Source organism: Eucyclogobius newberryi, unplaced genomic scaffold, assembly GCF_026437365.1.
Source record: "Eucyclogobius newberryi isolate DKJ021-1_F unplaced genomic scaffold, fEucNew1.0.hap1 SCAF_2, whole genome shotgun sequence".
In the NCBI taxonomy this organism is placed as follows: domain Eukaryota; kingdom Metazoa; phylum Chordata; class Actinopteri; order Gobiiformes; family Gobiidae; genus Eucyclogobius; species Eucyclogobius newberryi.
In genome coordinates, this window is record NW_027315834.1 from 46,169,715 (window position 1) to 46,190,547 (window position 20,833).

At 43.1% G+C, this 20,833-nt stretch overlaps 2 protein-coding genes across 3 annotated transcripts in view; both read left to right on the forward strand.

The window, feature by feature from the left end:
* LOC140366988 (uncharacterized) overlaps positions 1 to 13,148 on the forward strand; it is a 51,604-nt gene extending 38,456 nt beyond the window's left edge. Inside the window, exon 5 of one of the 2 annotated variants that reach the window (XM_072453263.1) lies at positions 11,182 to 13,148. In XM_072453263.1, coding sequence (XP_072309364.1) covers positions 11,182 to 12,287 — 1,106 coding nt within the window. In that variant the 3' untranslated portion in view covers positions 12,288 to 13,148. Of the gene's footprint in view, positions 1 to 11,107 lie in introns of both variants that reach the window. The other variant, XM_072453264.1, reaches the window with a different exon arrangement.
* Positions 1,267 to 20,105, forward strand: LOC140366991 (stonustoxin subunit beta-like). The gene is made up of 3 exons (XM_072453269.1): positions 1,267 to 1,356; positions 18,910 to 18,949; positions 19,503 to 20,105. The coding sequence occupies exons 2-3, from the start codon at positions 18,931 to 18,933 to the stop codon at positions 20,048 to 20,050; spliced, it is 567 nt and encodes a 188-aa protein (XP_072309370.1). The 5' UTR covers positions 1,267 to 1,356; positions 18,910 to 18,930; the 3' UTR covers positions 20,051 to 20,105.
* Positions 20,106 to 20,833: the final 728 nt, after the last annotated feature.

Consider the following 20,833-nt stretch of genomic DNA (forward strand, 5'->3'; position numbering starts at 1 on the left):
CTTGTCCCTCAGGAGCAGCGGCTGGATGGTGTTGAAGGCGCTGGAGAGATCGAAGAACAGGATCCTCACAGAGCTGCCAGGCTTTTCCAGGTGAGAGAGAGAGCGGTGCAGCAGGGAGATGACGGCGTCCTCCACTCCGATGCCAGACCGATATGCAAACTGCAGCGGGTCCACGGCTGAGCTCACGGTGGAGCGGAGGTGGTCCAGGACTAGCCGCTCCAGTGTCTTCATCAGGTGGGACGTGAGAGCCACTGGCCTGAAGCTGTTGAGGTCTTTGGCGCGCGGTGTCTTAGGCACAGGTACCAGACAGGAGGTCTTCCAGACCTGTGGTACCACCCTCAGCTACAGGCTCATGTTGAAGACATGCTCCATAACTCCACACAGTTCATCTGCGCAGGACTTAAGGAGCCTGGGGCTGATGCCGTCAGGTCCTGCTGCCTTCCTCACTTTAATCCTCTTCAGCTCACTCCTCACCTGTGCTGCTGTGACAGTCAGTGGTTGGCAGGGGGACTGTGTGCTGGGGGGATGGGTGAGTCCAGGCGAAGTGGGGAGCTGATGGTCCGGGGCAGATAAGCGAAGAGGAACAGATGCAGGGCATTGTCCAGCTGTGGAAGAGGGAGCATGCAGCTGTGCAGGGGGAGGGGCGGGTGACCGATCAAACCTCAAGAAGTGAGCATTTAAATCATTCACCCACTGTAGATCCCCCTCTGTCTGGGCAGGGGGGATTTTGAAGCTTGAAGCCTGAGATGGTTTTCAGGCTTCAAAATGATGAGGATATATGTGAACGTGTGTATTTTTTTCTCTCTCTATTTATTTATTTATTTTTCCTCCCTAATTCTTTAAATCGGTTATTTTGTGTGATGTATTTTTTGTTGTTGTGTTTTTTTAAAAACAATAAATAGTTATGAAAAAAAAAAGAAAGAAAATATGACATGGAGAGGACACGTTGGGAAAATGGCAGATAAATGTAATGGAGTAATTCATGTAATGCTGTGTCTTTCTGGTAGTAACTGGGGGTCAGACAAAACCACTTTGTTCATGATATATTAGAATTGAGTTGAAAGTTGAATCACAATGATATTTTCTTTTGGGATTGTACACAACAGTTTCCCATGTTTACTTTGCATTTGTGAATCATCTAAAGAGGGAGATGTGATTTCATCTGATCATTACTATGTGCTCCACTAGGAGGCGCCACTGCTTTGTGTTGCAGCTTGTCGCTGCTTGATGACGTCAGAAGTAGCGCCCTTTGACCAAAGACGGACGCTGTTGTCTCAGTTACTGACTTCTGTCTAATCCTCTCAATAAAAGACATTTAAGTTTGACTCCAACGGCTCCAGCTCAACACATCCGAAGGTAAGTGGAGAATGACATTATATTTGTACAGGAATGTGTTTCATTCACTTATATCCAGCGTTTAGGACAACGTTTTAACTTGTTTGTGACGTTAGCTAGTCGGCTAACGCTACAAACCTAAAACAACAACGTAAATGAAATAAACTCTTTTATCGGCTCGACTGGATGTGAAGTGAATTACTGAGAGTGTGTTTCTACTACTATTAGGCCCGAGCGCCACAAGCGAGAGGCCAATTAGCACGGCTGCGAAAGTGTGCACGATATCGAGCGCGAAGCGCCAACTTCCAAACACTCACCACCGCACTCCTCCACTCAAGCACGTAAATACAATTTAAAAAGCCAGGATAACACAAACAAAAGTGCAAGCACTTATTTCCATTGTGGTCCTTGTATAATAAGTAAAAAGGAAATGTAAAACATGTTAATAAAATGCATACAAGTTTGATTCCTGGCTATTTAGACATTCAAATAAAAAGGTTTTGACTAGAGATTTAAAATGAGACTTATTTTGAGCATTCTGTATATGACTAGGTAATTGATTCCAGGCTTTTATTCCAGTATATAAAAAAAGTGGATTTTCCAAACGATTTTACCTGTAGAATCTGAAGAGATGATGTGTTGGAACGTGTGTTGATGTTATGCTGGCTACGTGTACAGTGAATATTATTTGATAAATAATTTAGAGCGTTACCATTAAGAATGTTATGAAAAAGATTTAATTTTAGTTGTACACGTAGTTCAATTGGTAACATATTGACCGTCTTAAATTCTGAAGCACCAATATGAGTTCTGGCAGGTGCATTTAAAAGAAACCGAATTATTTTGTTTTGTGTACTTGGTAACCTAGATTTGTATTTCTTTGTTAATCCAAAGTACCATGATGCACTGGCATAGTCAAAATGACATTGAATTAAGGCAGACACTATCATTTTTTTAGTCTCCAAGTTGACATTATGAGTCTGCCTATGGAGAAATTTTAACCTTGCATTGGATTTGCTAATTATTTGATCTGCATTGCCTTCTCCAGTAAGAGATTGATCTAATTCGACCCCCAGGTATTTTACATTGGTACGACAAGCCAATGTATTACCAGCGCATTGTATCTCACGAATACGTTCCCCATCAAATCAAAATCAAATCAATTTATTTTTGTAAGGCCCAAAATCACAACAACAGTTGCCTCTGAGGGCCACAGGGAGAAATGAATCAACAATGTCTGTGGTGGCGATGAAGTCAGACAATGTCTGTGGTGGCGAGGGACGATGTCCCAGGGTCCTCTGTCCTTAGACTCTCCTTCTCGGCCAGGAAAAACTACAAAAAAAAACCTCTTTGGGAAAAAAGCGTAGAAACCTGGAGGAGTTCCAGTGAAGGAGAGATCCGACTCTCACAGACGGACAGACGGACACGAGGAGACTGGAGCTGGACCCACTCTTCAGGCAGATGAGGGACCGACTGAGGCGAACTGGACCCACTCTTCAGGCAGATGAGGGACCGTCGGAGTCGAGCAGGACCCACTCTTCAGGCAGATGAGGGACCGTCGGAGGCGAACTGGACCCACTCCTCAGGCAGATGAGGGACCGTCGGAGGCGAACTGGACCCACTCCTCAGGCAGATGAGGGACCGTGGGAGTCGAGCAGGACCCACTCTTCAGGCAGATGAGGGACCGTCGGAGGCGAACTGGACCCACTCCTCAGGCAGATGAGGGACCGTCGGAGGCGAGCTGGACCCACTCTTCAGGCAGATGAGGGACCGACTGAGGCGAACTGGAGCCACTCTTCAGGCAGATGAGGGACCGTCCACATGGGGCAGGGACCACTTCACCAGGAGAGGGACATCTGGGTCCACAGGTCCTCAGGAGTGAGAGAAAGAAAAAGAAGGCGGTGAACAGTTTGCAAGTGGAATTAAAAAATAAATATTGTTTGATAGCATAAGTAGTCAGAAGAAGAGGATAGTGCTCAAGCTGTCATACTTCCCCCAGCACAGTTACTCCTAGGGCAGCGTAGCTGAAGCTGTGGGTTTATCTTTCTGTTCCTAACTACTCTGACCATAAGCAATTTCGAAGAGGAACGTTTTAAGCCTGGACTTAAATGAAGAGACTGTGTCAGCATATTTAACATGGGTCGGGAGCTGATTCCATAACACAGGGGCTTGGTAGCTAAACGCTCTACCTCCTACAGTACTTTTAGAGACTCTTGGCACCACCAGAAGGCCGGCATTCTGAGAGCGAAGAGCTCTGTTTGGATGATATGGTTCTATAGCATCTTTGAGGTAGGATGGGGCCATGTCATTTATGGCTTTGTAGGTCAAGAGTAGAATTTTGAATTTGATTCTGGACTCGACGGGGAGCCAGTGAAGAGACTTCAGCACCGGCGTAATGTGCTCTCTTCTTTTTGTTCCTGTTAGTAATCTTGCTGCTGCATTTTGAACCAGTTGAAAGCTTTTTATGGAGCTTTTAGGACACGCTGCGAGCAGGGAGTTACAGTAGTCTAATCTAGTCGTTACAAATGCATGGATAAGTTTTTCGGCATCACTTTTAGGCAGGATTCTTCTGATTTTGGCGATGTTGCGCAAATGGAAATAGGCTGTTTTACAAGCTTGATTTATATGAGCTTTAAATGAGAGCTCCTGGTCAAATAAGACTCCAAGGTTTCTTACAGTAGAACTGGAGGCTACACTGACATTGTCCAGTGTGACTATCTGCTCAGATAGAGCGTCTCGTAGATGCTTAGGGCCAAGCACAATGACCTCGGTTTTTTCAGGGTTAAGAAGCAGGTAGTTTAGTGTCATCCAGGTTTTTATCTCCTTCACACAAGTACTAAGTCTGTCTACTTGATCGCTCTGATCAGGTTTCATTGATAAATACAGCTGAGTGTCGTCTGCATAGCAGTGGAAGTTAATGTCATGCTTTCTGATAATGTTGCCTAATGGTAGCATATAAAGAGTAAACAGAATTGGACCGAGTACCGAACCCTGTGGCACACCGTAAATTACTTTAGAGCTTGGTGAGGAGCTCTGGTTTACATTAACAAATTGGAACCTATCAGATAGATAGGATTTAAACCAGCTGAGGGCTGTTCCTCCAACACCTACATCACATTCTAACCTCTGCAGTAGAATGTTGTGGTCGATGGTGTCAAACGCTGTGCTGAGGTCCAACAGAACCAGGATTGAGACCAGTCCATCGTCAGCGGCTAATAACAAATCATTTGTGACTTTAACTAGTGCAGTTTCAGTGCTGTGGTGGGCTCTGAACCCTGACTGGAAAACTTCAAATAAGTTATTGTCCTGCAGGTGGCGACAAAGCTGTTTTACTACAACTTTTTCAAGGATTTTAGAGACGAAGGGAAGATTTGAAATAGGTCTGTAGTTTACCAATAGGTCGGGATCTAGATTAGGCTTTTTCAGAAGAGGTTTAATGACTGCATGTTTGAAGGACTGTGGAACATAGCCACTTTCGAGTGAAGTATTTATTATATTAAGAATAGGGTCTATAATTAGGGGAAGAATGTCTTTGAGGAGTCTGCTTGGAATGGGGTCTAGGACACAAGTTGAGCTTTTAGAGGACATAATGGCTGAAGTTATCTCTGCTTGATCAACAGCTGTGAACCTTTCTAGGTTTACAGGTGGATTTATATGAGACGTTAGATTTACAGCTTGGGCTAGTTCAGGGCTAATAGCGGGGGTAATTTCATCTAATTTATCTCTGATTGTTTTTATTTTATTATTAAAAAATAGGAGGAAATCATCAGAGCTAAGTGTAGCTGGGATTGAGGGCTCTACTGCACTGTGACAGTTTGTTAGCCTAGCTACAGTGCTGAAAAGGAATTTAGTGTTACTTTTGTTGACTTCTATTAGATTTGAATAATATCTGGTTTGGGCCTTACGCAGAGCCTGCTTATAGGACAGCAGGCAACTTTTCCATGCTTTTAGGGATTCTTCGGTGTGAGAGCGACGAAATAATCCCTCTAACTTTCTAACTCTTTGTTTATGTGAACGCAGTTCTTGGTTGTACCATGGGGAGGCGCGCTTTGGCCTAATGACCTTCTGTTTTAACGGCGCGACAACGTCAAGAGCAGACTTCAGAGAATTCATGGTCAAGTCGACACATTGATCACTTAAACTGGGACTAAAACTGTTCTCAGCAGGATCACATGACATGTCACTGAATATTGGCTCTATTATTTCTTTGAATTTTGAGATAGATTTTTCAGATATTGTCCTTTTCATTATAACTTTATTTTGTGGGACTGGATGATCTTTAAGAATAAACTGAAAGGTAATTAGGAAATGATCTGACAATATAGGGTTTTGAGGGAGGACAATGAGGTCACTAATCTCTGTTCCATACGTTAGGACAAGATCCAGAGTGTTCTTGTGAGTGTGAGTCGCTTTATTTACATTCTGAGTGAAACCAATGCTGTCTAACAAGGCGCTGAAGGCATTACTGAGAGCGTCATCACTCATGTTCACGTGGATATTAAAGTCTCCAACTATAACTATTTTATCCCAGGCTAACACTAAGTTTGATATAAAGTCAGAAAACTCTGTTAAAAACTCTGAGTAGGGACCAGGAGGTCGGTAGATAACTATGAACAAAACTCCTTTTTGGTTTTTCATATTTGGACATGTGATTGACAGCATAAGGCTTTCAAATGAGTGAAATGCATTGTTAGTTTTAGGGCTCATGAGTAGGCTTGAGTGGGAGATCACTGCCACACCACCACCTCGGCCTGTGCTCCTGGCAGTCTGAAAGTTAACATGGCTGGGTGGGGTGGACTCATTTAGTCTGACGTAGTCGTCTTGTTGAAGCCACGTTTCAGTTAGAGCTAGAAGATCTATGTTATAGTCACTAATTAATTCATTAACTAAGAGCGATTTGGAGGAAATTGCTCTAATGTTTAGCAGTCCACATTTTACGTGTTTATTCATTTGTGTATTTGTGATTGTTATTTTCCTTAAGTTATTTGGTCTGACGCCTGAAATATTTTTTCTGAGATGTGACTTTTTGGCATTATTTGTACGAGGGACACGAGGGACACGAGGGACACACACAGTCTCTATCTGTCTTGAATCTGAACACTTCACAGGTAACAGAACGGGCGAGAGTTCAGCGACAGAGGAGCGTCTTGAACTGCTGCTCTGCACCTGGGGCTCATCCCTAGATGGTCACTTCTCTTGCATGTTCCGTGCATATAAACATGTAATGCAAAAATGTAACATTATTACTGTATAGAGGACCAAAAACACAAAAACACACTCAAAATTAACGAAAGTACCCGTCAGTGACCAGGGACCCGAAAATGTATAGTTTATGATATTTGAAAAATGGGAAACATTGTTTTCGCATCGGAATATTTTTCTTTCTTTCTTCTTCTCGGGACCAACCCCCCTATTTTTCACCCAGTGAACATTGACGAAAAGTCACAACAATTTGCACACCTCTAAAAATCGTGCCTCTCTACATTCTGGCTATTTCCCTTTTCTAAAATAAAAAAAATTGGCGCGTCAGCGCCCCCAAATGTACCAAAAATGCATTGAGAGATAGGAAATGACCCAAAAAAAATCTAATCGTAGAATCATGAAATTTGGCGCAGAGGTAGATGGTGACAAGAGAAGTAAAAAATATTACGGCAACACTGTCCGCCCAAACAAATGTCGGCCATATTGGTTCAAAAATGGCTAAGCTTGACTCTGGAGTTTTTCCAAACGTCGTACTTTTACGGACTCCTCCCAGGGCGTTGGCCCTAAAAAGCTGAAATTTGGTGAAAATGGTGCTGAGGAGTGGGACATCAAAAGTTATTCAAATGACTTTGATACCTGTCTCTGTGCAGCAAGCCGCAAACTGTAGCTAAAATTTCCCAAATTTAAAATTTGCTGCCGTTTGCGCAGATAAAGTCAGAATTGCGTCAAATTAGAATCAGTTGTTAAACTCTTTGCCCTATACCTACTTGAAGTGAAATAAATTAATTTGGCACGACGGCGCCCCCTACAGATTTTATATGGAGGTTAAATGTTTAGTTTTGCGAAATTTGACACAAAACTCAATTTTGGAATCTCCACCAAAAAAGTCAATGAGACCCATGTCATAATTGTTGTGGCTTTGCTGTAACGATGACCGAAACCTTCCATGTTATTCCAATGGGGAAATCGCCAGAACATGTTTACACTTTAGACTTTCACAAACTCCTCTTAGGGCGTCAGCCCTATTAACCTGAAATTTGGTGAGACTCATCTTCAGGTGTGGACCATCAAAAGTTATCCACATTTGTATTCCAAGAGTCACTGTCTTGGTGCAGCGAGGCCGCACATTTTGCCAAGAATTCAAAATAAAATTGCTTTTGAATGGTAAAACAAAGGGAGAAGATTTGGCAGCGTCACAGATTCAGCAGTAGATTTAATAATTGGGGCACGTTAGCGCCCCCTCCTCTTGATGCGTGGCGAGGGCTGATCATTGCCTCTTGCGGCTATATTTTTACACATTTATTGCTGCTTGTGAAAGATTTACGTGTTTCACAGTTTTAATGCCTAAAAGTGTCTCAGTTTTTGTCTTTTCAAATGACACTTGGCCAGAAGAAAAGGTTTCCTTCTACAGGAGACCAGCAGTAAAAGGTCAAATACGAACTCAGTGGCTACAAGCTATCAAACGAGTCGAAGATGGCAAGACATGAGCCCAAAATCAAAGTGGAGCTACGTTTGCAGTCGTCATTTTATAAACGGTTAGTTCATGAAGGCCCAGTTAGCATAATGACTGTTTATTATCGGACTAGATTTCTTTTCTCTGACACTCGCTGGGTCAGTCTCACCAAATTCTGTCTCGTTCTCTTCAAACATGATTTTTTTTTCAAAACACATCAATGAAATTATTTTCAAACCATCAATAATAAAGTCTGAATCATTTTTTAGTTTATTTCAAAAACATTTAACCATATTTTAAAGCGTATTCTTCAAAACTAATCCTTAAAATTTCATTACCACAACCCTCTAAAAATGTCCAAATATTACAGGGAAACAAACACATTTTGGAACATTTCAAATTATGTTCTTCATATACATATATAGGGCTACCAAAACATACAATTATGAATTATTGGCAGTAACAGTGACGCTACTTGGGCATATACAATTACCTGATCAACAAATGGTCTTTGTACACTGCTGAAGCACTGACAAGGTACAAGAGCTTGGGTGGCTATAAATACTTTGTGGCTGCCGAAGAGCCGCGATTCGCTGAAAACACTGGCTGTGACATCGCTTTCGGCAGGAAGTACGGGTCTGGGCCGATCTCACCAATCTTGGATAAATAACGCTCTTTGTGAGGGTCTGACAACCTCGCAGCAGATTCAGAAAGTCTTTAATTTGCAGAAAGCTCCGACATCACAGTGTGTGTACCGTGTATCCGTGTGCGTATCAGTGTGTTCTTGCCGTCCGCAACAATTGCACAACTGAATCATGTGACGGCGTGACGTCAGGTGCATGTCCTCTATAAGCCTAAACATACTTTTACATGGTGTATAAACCTAAACATACTATTACATGGTGTATAAGTCTAAACATACTATTACATGGTGTATAAACCTAAACATACTATTACACGGTGTATAAACCTAAACACATTATTACACGGTGTATAAACCTAAACATACTATTACATGGTGTATAAGTCTAAACACATTATTACACGGTGTATAAACCTAAACATACTATTACATGGTGTAGAATCCCATCCACCATCAAGACATTTGAATATTGTTTTCCCAAAACTTAATGGAAATGAACACAAAGACATAGTCATTTAAATGTATTACAAATGGACGCTGTATAATACACAATGTAAACGTGTAGTTTTAGCTCATGGCAGCATCAGGCTGAAATCATTTGGACACATCAACTCTTCTTGGCCTTTTCTTCCATTGGACACAGGCCTCATAGTCAAGACCATCAGGGTTATTTGGACCTTCAGTTTCCAGGAGCATCAGGTTCTCCAGCATCTTTGTTGACAGGGAATTCCTTGACTTGGTTTTTATTCTCCTAAAGTGGAGAACTCCCTCTCACAGTCTGAACTTGTGAGACGACCACATTGAGAGAGTCTCAAGAGAATGAGAGAGTGAGAAACTCATGTTTCTTGTCAAAACCTGTAAGTGTCAATATCCTGCGTTTAGACCTTAAACCTGCTGTCAGAATGACAGAAGCAGTACAAGTGCTTTTGTCTCCGTGAGAATCTCACGTCTTCTGTGATTGGCCGAAACCTCATGTGAGTTGGGTTTGTTTTGTTCCTTCTTCCGGGAAGTGCGAAGTCAGCGTAATCTCTTGATTTGTTGCTGCGCCCTAATAGATTCATGGCTGCGCGGCGTCCTGCCGCAAAAAAAGCTTTTCTAACTTTTCTGCGCCAGCCGTGCTATTGCTGCTCCCCGCGCTAGCCCCGCGCTAGCCCCGCGCTAGCCGCACGCTTGGTTTTAGGGATGGTTTGTTTTCTCGCCGTGTCAAAACGGATGACGGGCCATTTTGATTTATATTGTTATCATTCCCTGAATGTACGTAGCAAGTCTCTGGGTCTAACACGCCCCCTCTCCCCCTTCCCTCCACGTCGAGGGGGAAAGGGGGGGCGAGGGGAGCTGTGGCAACTTCTTTTGTTCCAATGCTGCTGCTGCCACAGCTTGTTTATTTGCTCACCGTGCGCGTCAGCGCCCCCAAATGTACAAAAATGCATTGAGGGATAGGAAATGGCACAAAAAAAATCATGAAATTTGGTGACAAGAGAAGTAAAAAATATTATTTTATAAGCCGCAAACTGTAGCTAAAATTTCAGAAAATTCCCAAATGTAACGTTGCTGCTGTTTGCGCAGACAAGTCCGAATTGCGTTGAATTTTAATTGTTTGTAAAACCCTTTGCCCTAAACCAACTTAATGTGAAACAATAAATTTGGCACGACAGCGCCCCCAAGAGGGAAATTTAAGTTTTATGTGGAGAGTAAAATATTTAGTTTAAAAAAAAAAAAAATTTGGCACAAGTTTCCATTTTAGTATCCCGATCAAAAAAGTCAGTGGGACCCATGTCATATCTGTTACGGCGTAGCCGTAGCAATGACAGAAGCCTCCCATGTTATTCCAATTGGAAAATTGCCAATTCTCTGAAATGTGAACATACTGACACTTTATACTTCTAAGAACTCCTTGGGCGTTAACCCGATTAACCTGAAACTTGGTGACTCATTTTCAGAGACCATCATTAAATATCTACATTTTTATTTTAAGAGTCACAGACTTTCCCTTAATATGTAAAACAAAGGGGAGAAGACGCGATAGCACCAGTTGTAGGTGTAATAAAAGGAAAATATGGGCGCGTCAGTGCTTGAGGCTATATTTGCTTTTATTCTTTGATAACTTGGCATTCCCGTGTGCTGCTGTGTCATGCGCTCAACTACTCTAAAATACAAAGGATCAAACCTGACTCTCCCACTTTAAACACATTCACACAAACACATTTAATTGTTTCACTGTTTGTTCATTGATGTTGCAACATCCTCACCCAAAGCCAGAGCCTGTTACACTGTCCACATTCTTATAGAAACAGTAAAGTCCTGCTCATTTCATAACTTACTGAAGCTTTGTGAAAATGACTCTTATTGTTTTCCGTAACAACACCACTCTCAACAGTGATAAGGAACTGACAAAGTTCTTTAACACTATTTTTTACTTTACGTCTTCTTTTTCTGTGTTCATGGCAGATCTAAAAGTCCATCAGAAGAATGGGGTTCACATGTGACCAGTGTGGAAAGACATGGCACTTTGCTTCTGCACTCAAGAAACACTACAGAACCCACACAGGAGAAAAGCCTTACGAGTGTGAACAGTGTGGGAAAAGTTTTTCTCATACAGGGGCTCTCAAGACCCACACCAGAATCCACACTGGAGAGAAGCCTTACAGCTGTGATGTTTGTGAGAAGGTGTTTTCAGACTTTAGCAGCTTAATATCACACATGAGAATCCACACTGGAGAGAAACCTTACAGCTGTGATGTTTGTGAGATGACATTTTCAAGTTCAAGCAGCTTGATATCACACATGAGAATCCACACTGGAGAAAAACCTTTTAAGTGTGACCAGTGTGAAAAGGCTTTTAGAACATCAAATATGCTCTCGCTTCACTACCGAACTCACACAGGAGAAAAACCATACGAGTGTGACCAGTGTGGAAACTGTTTTTCTCAATCAGGTGCTCTCAAGAAACACTCCAGAATCCACACTGGAGAGAAACCTTACAGCTGTTATGTTTGTCGGAAGGCATTTTCAGGCTCCGGCAGCTTAACATCGCACATGAAAGTCCACACTGGAGAGAAACCATACAGGTGTGATGTTTGTGAGAAGGCATTTTCAAACTCAAGCACCTTAACATCACACATGAGAGTCCACACTGGAGAGAAACCATACAGGTGTGATGTTTGTGAGAAGGCATTTTCAGACTCAAGCAACTTAACATCACACATGAGAGTCCACACTGGAGAGAAACCCTACAGCTGTAATGTTTGTGAGAAGGCATTTTCAGACTCAAGCACCTTAAGATCACACATGAGAATCCACACTGGAGAGAAACCTTACAGCTGTGATGTTTGTGAGAAGGCATTTTCAGACTCAAGCACCTTAAGATCACACATGAGAGTCCACACTGGAGAGAAACCTTTTAAGTGTGACAGGTGTGAAAAGGCTTTTAGAACATCAAATAACCTCTCGCTTCACTACCGAACTCACACAGGAGAAAAACCATACAAGTGTGACCAGTGTGGAAACAGTTTTTCTACTGCAGGTGGTCTCAAAACCCACTCCAGAATCCACACTGGAGAGAAACCTTACAGCTGTGATGTTTGTAAGAAGGCATTTTCAGACTCAAGCCACTTAAGAAGACACATGAGAATCCACACTGTTGAAAAGCCTTAGTTTTATCAGATACTTGTGTTTTCATATCAAACTCCTGCTAATGTTCATGTTTTACGATAAATGAGCTCGTCATCTGCACCCTGTTTGTTAGAAAAACAGGACGTTTCGACTCATCCAAGAGTCATTCTCAATCTGAGAATCTAGTTTGAGAATGCAGATATTTGTTCTACCGTCAGTAGGCCCCGCCTACAAGGCGGAACCTACTTTTGGAGTGTTTATAGTTTCACTTGAGATTGCTCTCCTTTGTATCCTAACTGTAAAGGGCTATCAAACCCTTTTGTTAGCTGACTTTAGCTCCCTCATCACGGAGTACCTGATTAGCATCAGAATGGCCAGGGCTTCTCCCGCCCCATGGCTTCAAGACACTATTGTATACGACAGAATGTTGAACCTTAAACTTCCATTTCTGTTCAAAGATGGATTCTCTTTCTGAACAAAATGGCCTCTGTAGGACATATGTGTCCAAAGAGACCTTTAAAAGACATGACCTTTTCATCATTCAAGACACTGTTGCAGAAAGCAAAGCAAAATGTTGGATGGGTGGAAGAATGTTCCCCATCCCCCATGGACCAACAACACTGTCCTCACCACACCCCCCTCCCCCCTTTGGGTCAACACCTCTGATAAAGAACACAGAGGACACCAAATGGGTCCAAGGACCTGACCCCTGTGGAGAAGTGGAATCGTCCACTGTAACAAATCCTCTTGTTCTGCTGGATGGAAACTTTCTCAGGAGGAAGTCCTTAATGACTGTATTTCACATTTAAACTGACTTAACGTTTACTGTGTGATCTAAACTTGTAACTAAATCATGCTTTAGTTTAGTTTGCCTAAAGAATTTGTTTGAAATGTCTTTGTCATATTTAATGTACTTCCTCATGACCTGCTCATCATGTGTTCATTGACATTGGTGCAGTTTGTTGTTATGGTTACATGTCATTTTGTTTAACTCATATTTGCCCAAATTAAGAATATGTTTGACTGAGAGTACGCCCACTCTAGGCCACGCCCCATTCACCCCAAACTAATCCAAAATAGTTCCAATTAATGATTAGGATCGAGTTTGGCAATTGAATTTTTCTGAATTTTTACTGTACATTTTTTAATAAAAAAATACTTTGACAAAAATACATTTTATTTCTTCAATAACTTTGAGGCTTTATCAACCATTCACTCACCAATGCAAGTTCATAGTCTGTTTTGTTCACTGACAATGGCAATAAAAGGTTTTCTAATTCTGTTTTCATGTAAATGGATTCTAAGTTTGACTGCGTCCACGCCATCAGGAGTTGAAGATGAGCTGCAAAGTTATTTGTAATTGTGCTTTCAAGTTGTTGTCGGCCGTTAGTATCCAGGTCTTAATATATTCAGATACTATTGATAAGGAAACAAACTAATTTTGAAAAGAATTATGCTCTTTTGCAGCAGTCTCTCTGAAAAAAATATATCTGGCATCACATAAAAATCTATGCATTAGTGGCCTTTTTAGGCCATGAACGTTTATTCCTCTCAGCCTCAAGCTGTTTGGAGCATTTATGGAGATTGTCATAGTCAGAATTGGACAGTGATTTGATTGAGGATTTCCATTTATTCTGTCCATCTGTGAATATGTCTTGTCGTTCACGATTGGGACATTTCACTTGCTGCAATACGACGTACGCGTTTATAAAACGATAGTAGCTTGATAGACCTTGCTCACCTCTAGTCCCTGAACATCCTTTGGCATTTTATCAGTAGAAGCTTCGAACTCTTTTGAATAACTTTTGATGTGCCACTCCTTAGTACCATTTTCTCAATGCATTTTGGTACATTTGGGGGCGCTGACGCGCCATTTTTTTTAATTTTAGAAAAGGGAAATAGTCAGAATGTAGAGAGGCACGATTTTTAGAGGTGTGCAATTTTATGACTTTTTGTCAATGTTCACTGGTTGAAAAATGGTGCGAAAAAAAAAAAAGAAAGAAGAAAGAAGAATATTCCGATGCGAAAACAATGTTTCCCAATTTTTCAAATATCTTTAACTATACATTTTCGGAAAGCGCTTGCGCTTTCCTACCTCATGGTGTGGGTCCTTGGTCACTGAAGGGTACTTTTGTTTGTGAGTGGGCTCCGCCCACTTTGTGTTTTTTTGCCCTCTATACAATAATAATGTTCAATTTTTGCATTACATGCTTATATGCACGGAACATGCAAGAGATGGGGAACGTATTCGTGAGCTACTTAGTGCAAACGAGTGCTTATGGCTCGTTTAGTGCGCACTTTTGCACGGGCTTCGCCCGTTTACAACGGTAATGTTCCATTTTCCTACTACTAATTAGTATGCACGGGGCGTGCATGAGTGGAGGAGTGCGTTAGTGAGTGTTTGGAAGTGGAGTCGATTTCGTTGCTTCGCACGGCCTTACGGAACTAATAGGCCTCTCGCCAGCTTGTGGCGCTCGGGCCTAATAAAATGTAGTCAAAGAGGAGAGAAGAGTTGTAGTTGAGTTGATTGTCTCCAGAGGTTCAGTTCCAAGTTGTTTTTCACTCCTTTCTTTCATGTGCTTCAGAGATGAAAAGAAAAACCAAAGTTCCTCATGAAATACACTGAAAAGTAACCAAACAAAGTCACACCCCCAGCATTGAGTGATAACCAAGTAACTGTTGATTTAGACCTGCTTAAGTCCAGCTTTAGTCTTGTTTTAGTCTTGTTTTAGTCCTGCTTTAGACCTGTTTTAGTCTTGCTTTAGACCTGTTTTAGTCCTGCTTTAGACCTGCTTTAGACCTGTTTTAGACCTGTTTTAGACCTGCTTTAGACCTGCTTTAATCCTGCTTTAATCCTGCTTTAGACCTGCTTTAGACCTACTTTAGTCCTGCTTTAGTCCTGCTTTAGACCTGCTTTAGACCTGCTTTAATCCTGCTTTAGACCTGCTTTAGACCTACTTTAGTCCTGCTTTAGTCCTGCTTTAGACCTGCTTTAGACCTGCTTTAATCCTGCTTTAGACCTGCTTTAGACCTGCTTTAATCCTGCTTTAGACCTGCTTTAGACCTACTTTAGACCTGTTTTAGACCTGCTTTAGACCTGCTTTAATCCTGCTTTAATCCTGCTTTAGACCTGCTTTAGACCTACTTTAGACCTGCTTTAGACCTGTTTTAGACCTGCTTTAGACCTGTTTTAGACCTACTTTATAGATATGGTTTGTTTAGTCTTGGTTTAGCCCTGGTCTTGTCTTAGGTCTGCTTTGCACTAGTCGAGTCATGTTTCTGGTAAACAATGTTATAGTGCTTTTGTCCTGCTTTTCGTCATGTATTATTGTTAGGATATTTTTACTACTCTGAAAGTAAAGTCCTATGTTGATTTATGATGTTGAATTGTGCCACTGTGAAGTATTTGTGGATCTTATACAGATAAAACATAAAATTGTGGTGTTATTTTGCAGTCCGGCCCCCGGACCTTAGCCCCCCGAAAAATCTGGCCCTCTGGAAACTATAATTGGAGACCCCTGCACTAGATGTAACACAGTGTTAGGGAAAATATCTGCAAATAATGACCAAAAAAAGGATAAAGCAGAACAGAGTTTGTCTTCCTCAAAGGTGGATCTTTATTTACTCGTGTACAGTAAATAATCTGTCCTTAACAATGGAATCTGTCCCTACCCCCCAGAACAAATGACAAGACACATGCTTTTAAAGGCTGTGGCATAAATTGCCACGTACGCACAAAACCCCATCAAATCATCTCCAAAAGAGATAATCGTCACATCACGGATGTGACATCTTATTCAGAGGTTTCACACCTAATCAAGTCCTGACGCACTAAATGGCTTGATACAGAGGAGCCGGACCACATTGATCACTAACTCATATTCTTATATCGAGACCCAGTGCATCCTATCTATGGGAGAGACCAGGTGGTCCCACATCATGCAAAATTCAGTTTTCAGAGCTTTAAACCTTCTTACAGTGCTATTAGTGCCTCATATTTGTGCCCAAAGTGGTTTTGTGATTGATTCCTGCGTCTTTAGTTAGAGAACAACATCCCTCCCTTTCCATAGATGTGCAGACGGGCAGGGCCTACCCACAGCGACGTGTCATCCCGCGGCACACTTCCCTGTTTCAGCTGCTCCTCCAGGAAACACTCTGTGCTTGTAACACGCCCCGCTCCCCCTTCCCTCCACGCCAAGGGGGGAAGGGGGAGGAGCTGCAGCGACTTCTTTTGTTCCAATGCTGCTGCCGCTGACACAGCTTGTTTATTTGCTCACCATGTTTTCTTGGAGAAAAAAAAAAATTCGGCTGTAAATATGTCTCTAGACTGTTTAATTTGCCAAAAGAGGAGGAAGGTGTCTGGAGGAGGAGACGGGGAGAGGAGACGGGGAGAGCTGTAAACTCTGGAATGCATTATCCCCTGAAATAAAGTGCATCTCAGAAGTAAATATGTTCAGCTCCAAGTGCAGCTGAAAGAAAATCAAAACTGTCCCCACCTGTAAGTGTTATGAACGTGCACGAGTGAAGAAGAATGAGTTGTGTAGATGTGGATTTATTTATAATACTGGAAATGTGTTTTGATGCCTTTTATATCTGTGGGGGGATTTAGAAAAGCCCAACCAGGGACGGGAGATGAAAATTAGCTCTGGCTATAAACTTTGTGCATCACATCGGCTGCAAGCTTTGTTTGTAACTGTGTATGATGCGTTGTCCCTGTCAATTCATTTCTTTTCATTTTCATTTTCACTTTCACTTTCACTTTCACTTTCACTTTCACTTTCACTTTCATTAATTAGTATGCATGGGGCGTGCATGAGTGGAGGAGTGCGTTAGTGAGTGTTTGGAAGTGGGCGAGCGCTTCGCGCCCTGTGGGTTTCTGTGGGCCCCGTGGGTCACTGTGGTTCCTCTGGGTAACTGTGGAACCCGTGGGTCCCTTGGTTCGGGGGGCCGTATGCGTCACTTTGGGCCCCGTTGGTCACTGTGGGTAAGTGTGGGTCACTGTGGTCCCCGTGGGTCAATATGGGTGGCTGAGGGCCCCATGGCTCACTGTGGTCCCGCGAGTCACTGTGGGTCACTGGGTCAGAAGGGGTCCCGTTGGTCACTGAGGGTCTCTTGGGTCACTGTGGACCCCGTGGGTTATATGGGCCCAGTGGGTCACTGTGGGTCGCGTGGGTCACTGTGGGACCCTTGGGTCGCTGTGGGTGACTGAGGGCACCATGGGTCACTGTGGTCCCGTGGGTCACTGTGGACCCCGTGGGTTGTGTGGGCCCTGTGGGTTGTGTGGGCCCCGTGGGTCACTGTGGGCCTCTTAGTTCACTGTGGGTCCCGTGGGTTATGAGGGCCATTCTGGGTACCGTGGGTAGCTGTTGATCCCATGGGTTATTGTGGGTCCCATGGGTCACTATAGGCCCTTGGGTCAGTGGGCCCTATGGGTCACTGTGGGCCCTATGGGTCACTGTGGGCCCTGTTGGTCACTGTTGGTCACGTGGGTCACTGTGGGTCCCGTGGGTCACTGTGGACCACGTGGGTTATGTGGGACCCTTGGGTCACTGTGGGTGACTGAGGGCCCCATGGGTCACTGTGGGCCCGTGGGTCACTGTGGGCCCGTGGGTTACTGTGGGCCCGTGGGTCACTGGGTCATTGGGTCACTGTGGGTCATTGGGTCACTGTGGGCTTCGTGGGTCACTGTGTGTCCATTGGGTCACTATAGGTGACTGTAGGCCCCTTGGGTCACTGTGGGTGGCTGAGGGCCCCATCGGTCACTGTGGGCCCGCGGGTCATTGTGGGCCACTGTGGGCCACTGTGGGCCACTGTGGGCAATGTGGGTCACTGTGGACCCCTTGGGTTATGTTGGCCCCGTGGGTCACTGTGGGCCGCGGTGGTCACTGTGGGCCCCTTTGGTCACTGGAATAAAAAGAGACTAAATATTGTTTTATTTTTGGGAGTGTCTACAGAGGGTACACAGGTTATTTTTGTGCCGGCCGCGCATCGCGGCTCCTGAAACTGCTGCGCTATTTGACCGCGTTTTAGCGCCGTTTTAGACCGCGCCGGGTTAAGGTTAAGGTTAGGGTCAGGGTTAAGGTTAGGGTCAGGGTTAAGGTTAGGGTCAGGGTTAAGGTTAGGGTCAGGGTTAAGGGTTAGGGTTAAGGTTAGGGTTAAGGTCAGGGTCAAGGTTAGGGTCAGGGTTAAGGTTAATGTTAGGGTTAAGGTTAGGGTCAGGGTTAGGGGTCAGGGTTAGGTCAGGGTTAAGGTCAAGGTTGGGGTTAGGGTTATGGTTGGGGTTGGGGTCAGGGTTAGGTCAGGGTCAGGGTCAGGGTCAGGGTTAGGGTTAGGGTTAGGGTTAGGGTTAGGGTTAAGGTTAGGGTTAGCCATGAGGCTATAAGGGAAATGCCGCGGTTCCTGAAAATGCTCGGCCATTTGACCGCGCCGCGGCGCTGCAGCCACGGCCTTTATTGTTTTCCTCTGTTAAACGTGAGTTCCAGATGATGTGACACTGTTTTAAACAGGACATTTCTCCAGACTCAGACTTCAAACACACACTTACACATCTAAATGATCTACACACTGAAGGGCGTGTACCACAGGTTGAGAACCTCTGTCAGCTTCTACAGAACAAACCTTTAACATGAAGTGAAAATCCTTGTGACGTGTGTGTTTCTTTCAGACTGAGGCCCAAAGGAGAACGATGAATCCCATCACGAGATGTAAGTCTGACTTAAGTCATTTAACACTGGTTAGTTTTATGATGTTATTTCTGACACAAACAGCACTTTAATACTACACAGACTTTACTGTTGTTTTCTCATTGGCTCTCTCTCTTCTGTGGGCGTGGCCTCAGACTGTGTCCATCACTGAACACAGAGTTATTAAGACACTGACACAGACACAGCTGTTTGACTCAGCACAGGACTGTCTACACACAAGCACAAGTGACTGTGGATTCATATAGAGACATTTGAAAGGAGAAAGTGCGTGTCATGAAGCACTGAGGAGTGAAGCAATGTGTGTAGTGACGTCACACTGAGATTTACTTTGTCCACTGCACCAACAAACTACTGACAATTCAACTCCCACACTCAACATGTCATGAAACACACTGGTGCAACTAACACATATAGAAATAAGAGTCATAAATCAATTAAATCCTGTACATTTGAAGAATAAATAGAGTCAAATAGTTGTACAATGAAGTGTGTGTCCACATGTTGAGACGCACAGGGGACTAACTGCTGCTGTGTTGTGTCTTCTGTCCATCAGATTTCTGTGATCTCACTCTGGATCCAAACACAGCTCACAGAGAACTCAAACTGTCTGACAACAACAAGAAGGTGACACGTGTGAGAGAGGAGCAGCTGTTTCCACATCATCAGGACAGATTTGATGACTGGGAACAGCTTCTGTGTGACACTGGTCTGACTGGTCGCTGTTACTGGGAGCTCCAGTGGAGTGGAAGTGTTTGTATATCAGTGTCTTACAGAGGAATCAGAAGGAAAGGATACAGTCATGACAATGTGTTTGGAGGCAATGATCAGTCCTGGCGTCTGGAGTGTTCTAAAGATGGTTTCTTTGTTTGTCATGATAACAAACGCACCTCCCTCCCTCAGCCCTGGTCCTCCTCTTGTGGGACAGTAGCAGTGTTTGTGGACTGTCCTGCTGGCTCTCTGTCCTTCTACACAGTCTCCTCTGAGCGACTGATCCTCCTCCACACCTTCAACACCACATTCACTCACTCTCTGGTCCCTGGGTTTGGCCTCTGCTCTTATGGCTCCTCAGTGTCTCTGTGCGCTCCGACAGACTCGCTCTAATGTGTGTGAAATAAAACAAATCTGTACAAACTTCAGACATCGGCCTCACACAAGTGTCTGTTTTAATCGAATATGATCTTTACAAATTAATAAACAACAATATTCAGTGAGTGAAGAGTTTTTTTTGTTCACATCTGATACAAACATTGAAAACACATTTGTATTGATCCTTTTATTCATTTCCTCATGTTTGTTTTTAGACTCTTTTATGTCATTTGTTCATTATTACCCAACAAGTATTTGTTGAATTCATTGCTGTGTCTTTGGAGTCTCTGATCACTATGAGATCCTTCTAAAATAACTTTGACAATCTTGTTTGTTGTTTGACTTCTATATTAAATGATTTCTCACTTTCCATGTCTTTTGCATGTTGTGTCTCTGTTGTTCAAGTCACTTATAATATTCCTTCTTACTGTTTCGAATTATACTTATTAGTTTAGTTTTGTGTCTTTTCTATCTATTTTCTGCCTCTTTTGTTCTCTGCGTTACAAGTTCTTTATATAATACTTTTTACATGTGTTTTCTATTCCTTTTGTTTTCCATGGCTTTGTTTTATAAATCTCCTTTATCTTGATTTGTTGCAGGACAGTTGTTATGATCCAGCTCAATAAATCTGAGCAGGACAGCATCATGTGCCACATCCACGTCTGTAGTTGAGTCACTTTCACTCCATCTTTGAGCACAAAGATCCTTCTGGAATGTTTCCATGTTTTCTGCCTTCTAAGTTTGTGTCTGTGTCTGATTTCTCTTCCTAAAGACATTTTGAAACTCTGTAAATACGGT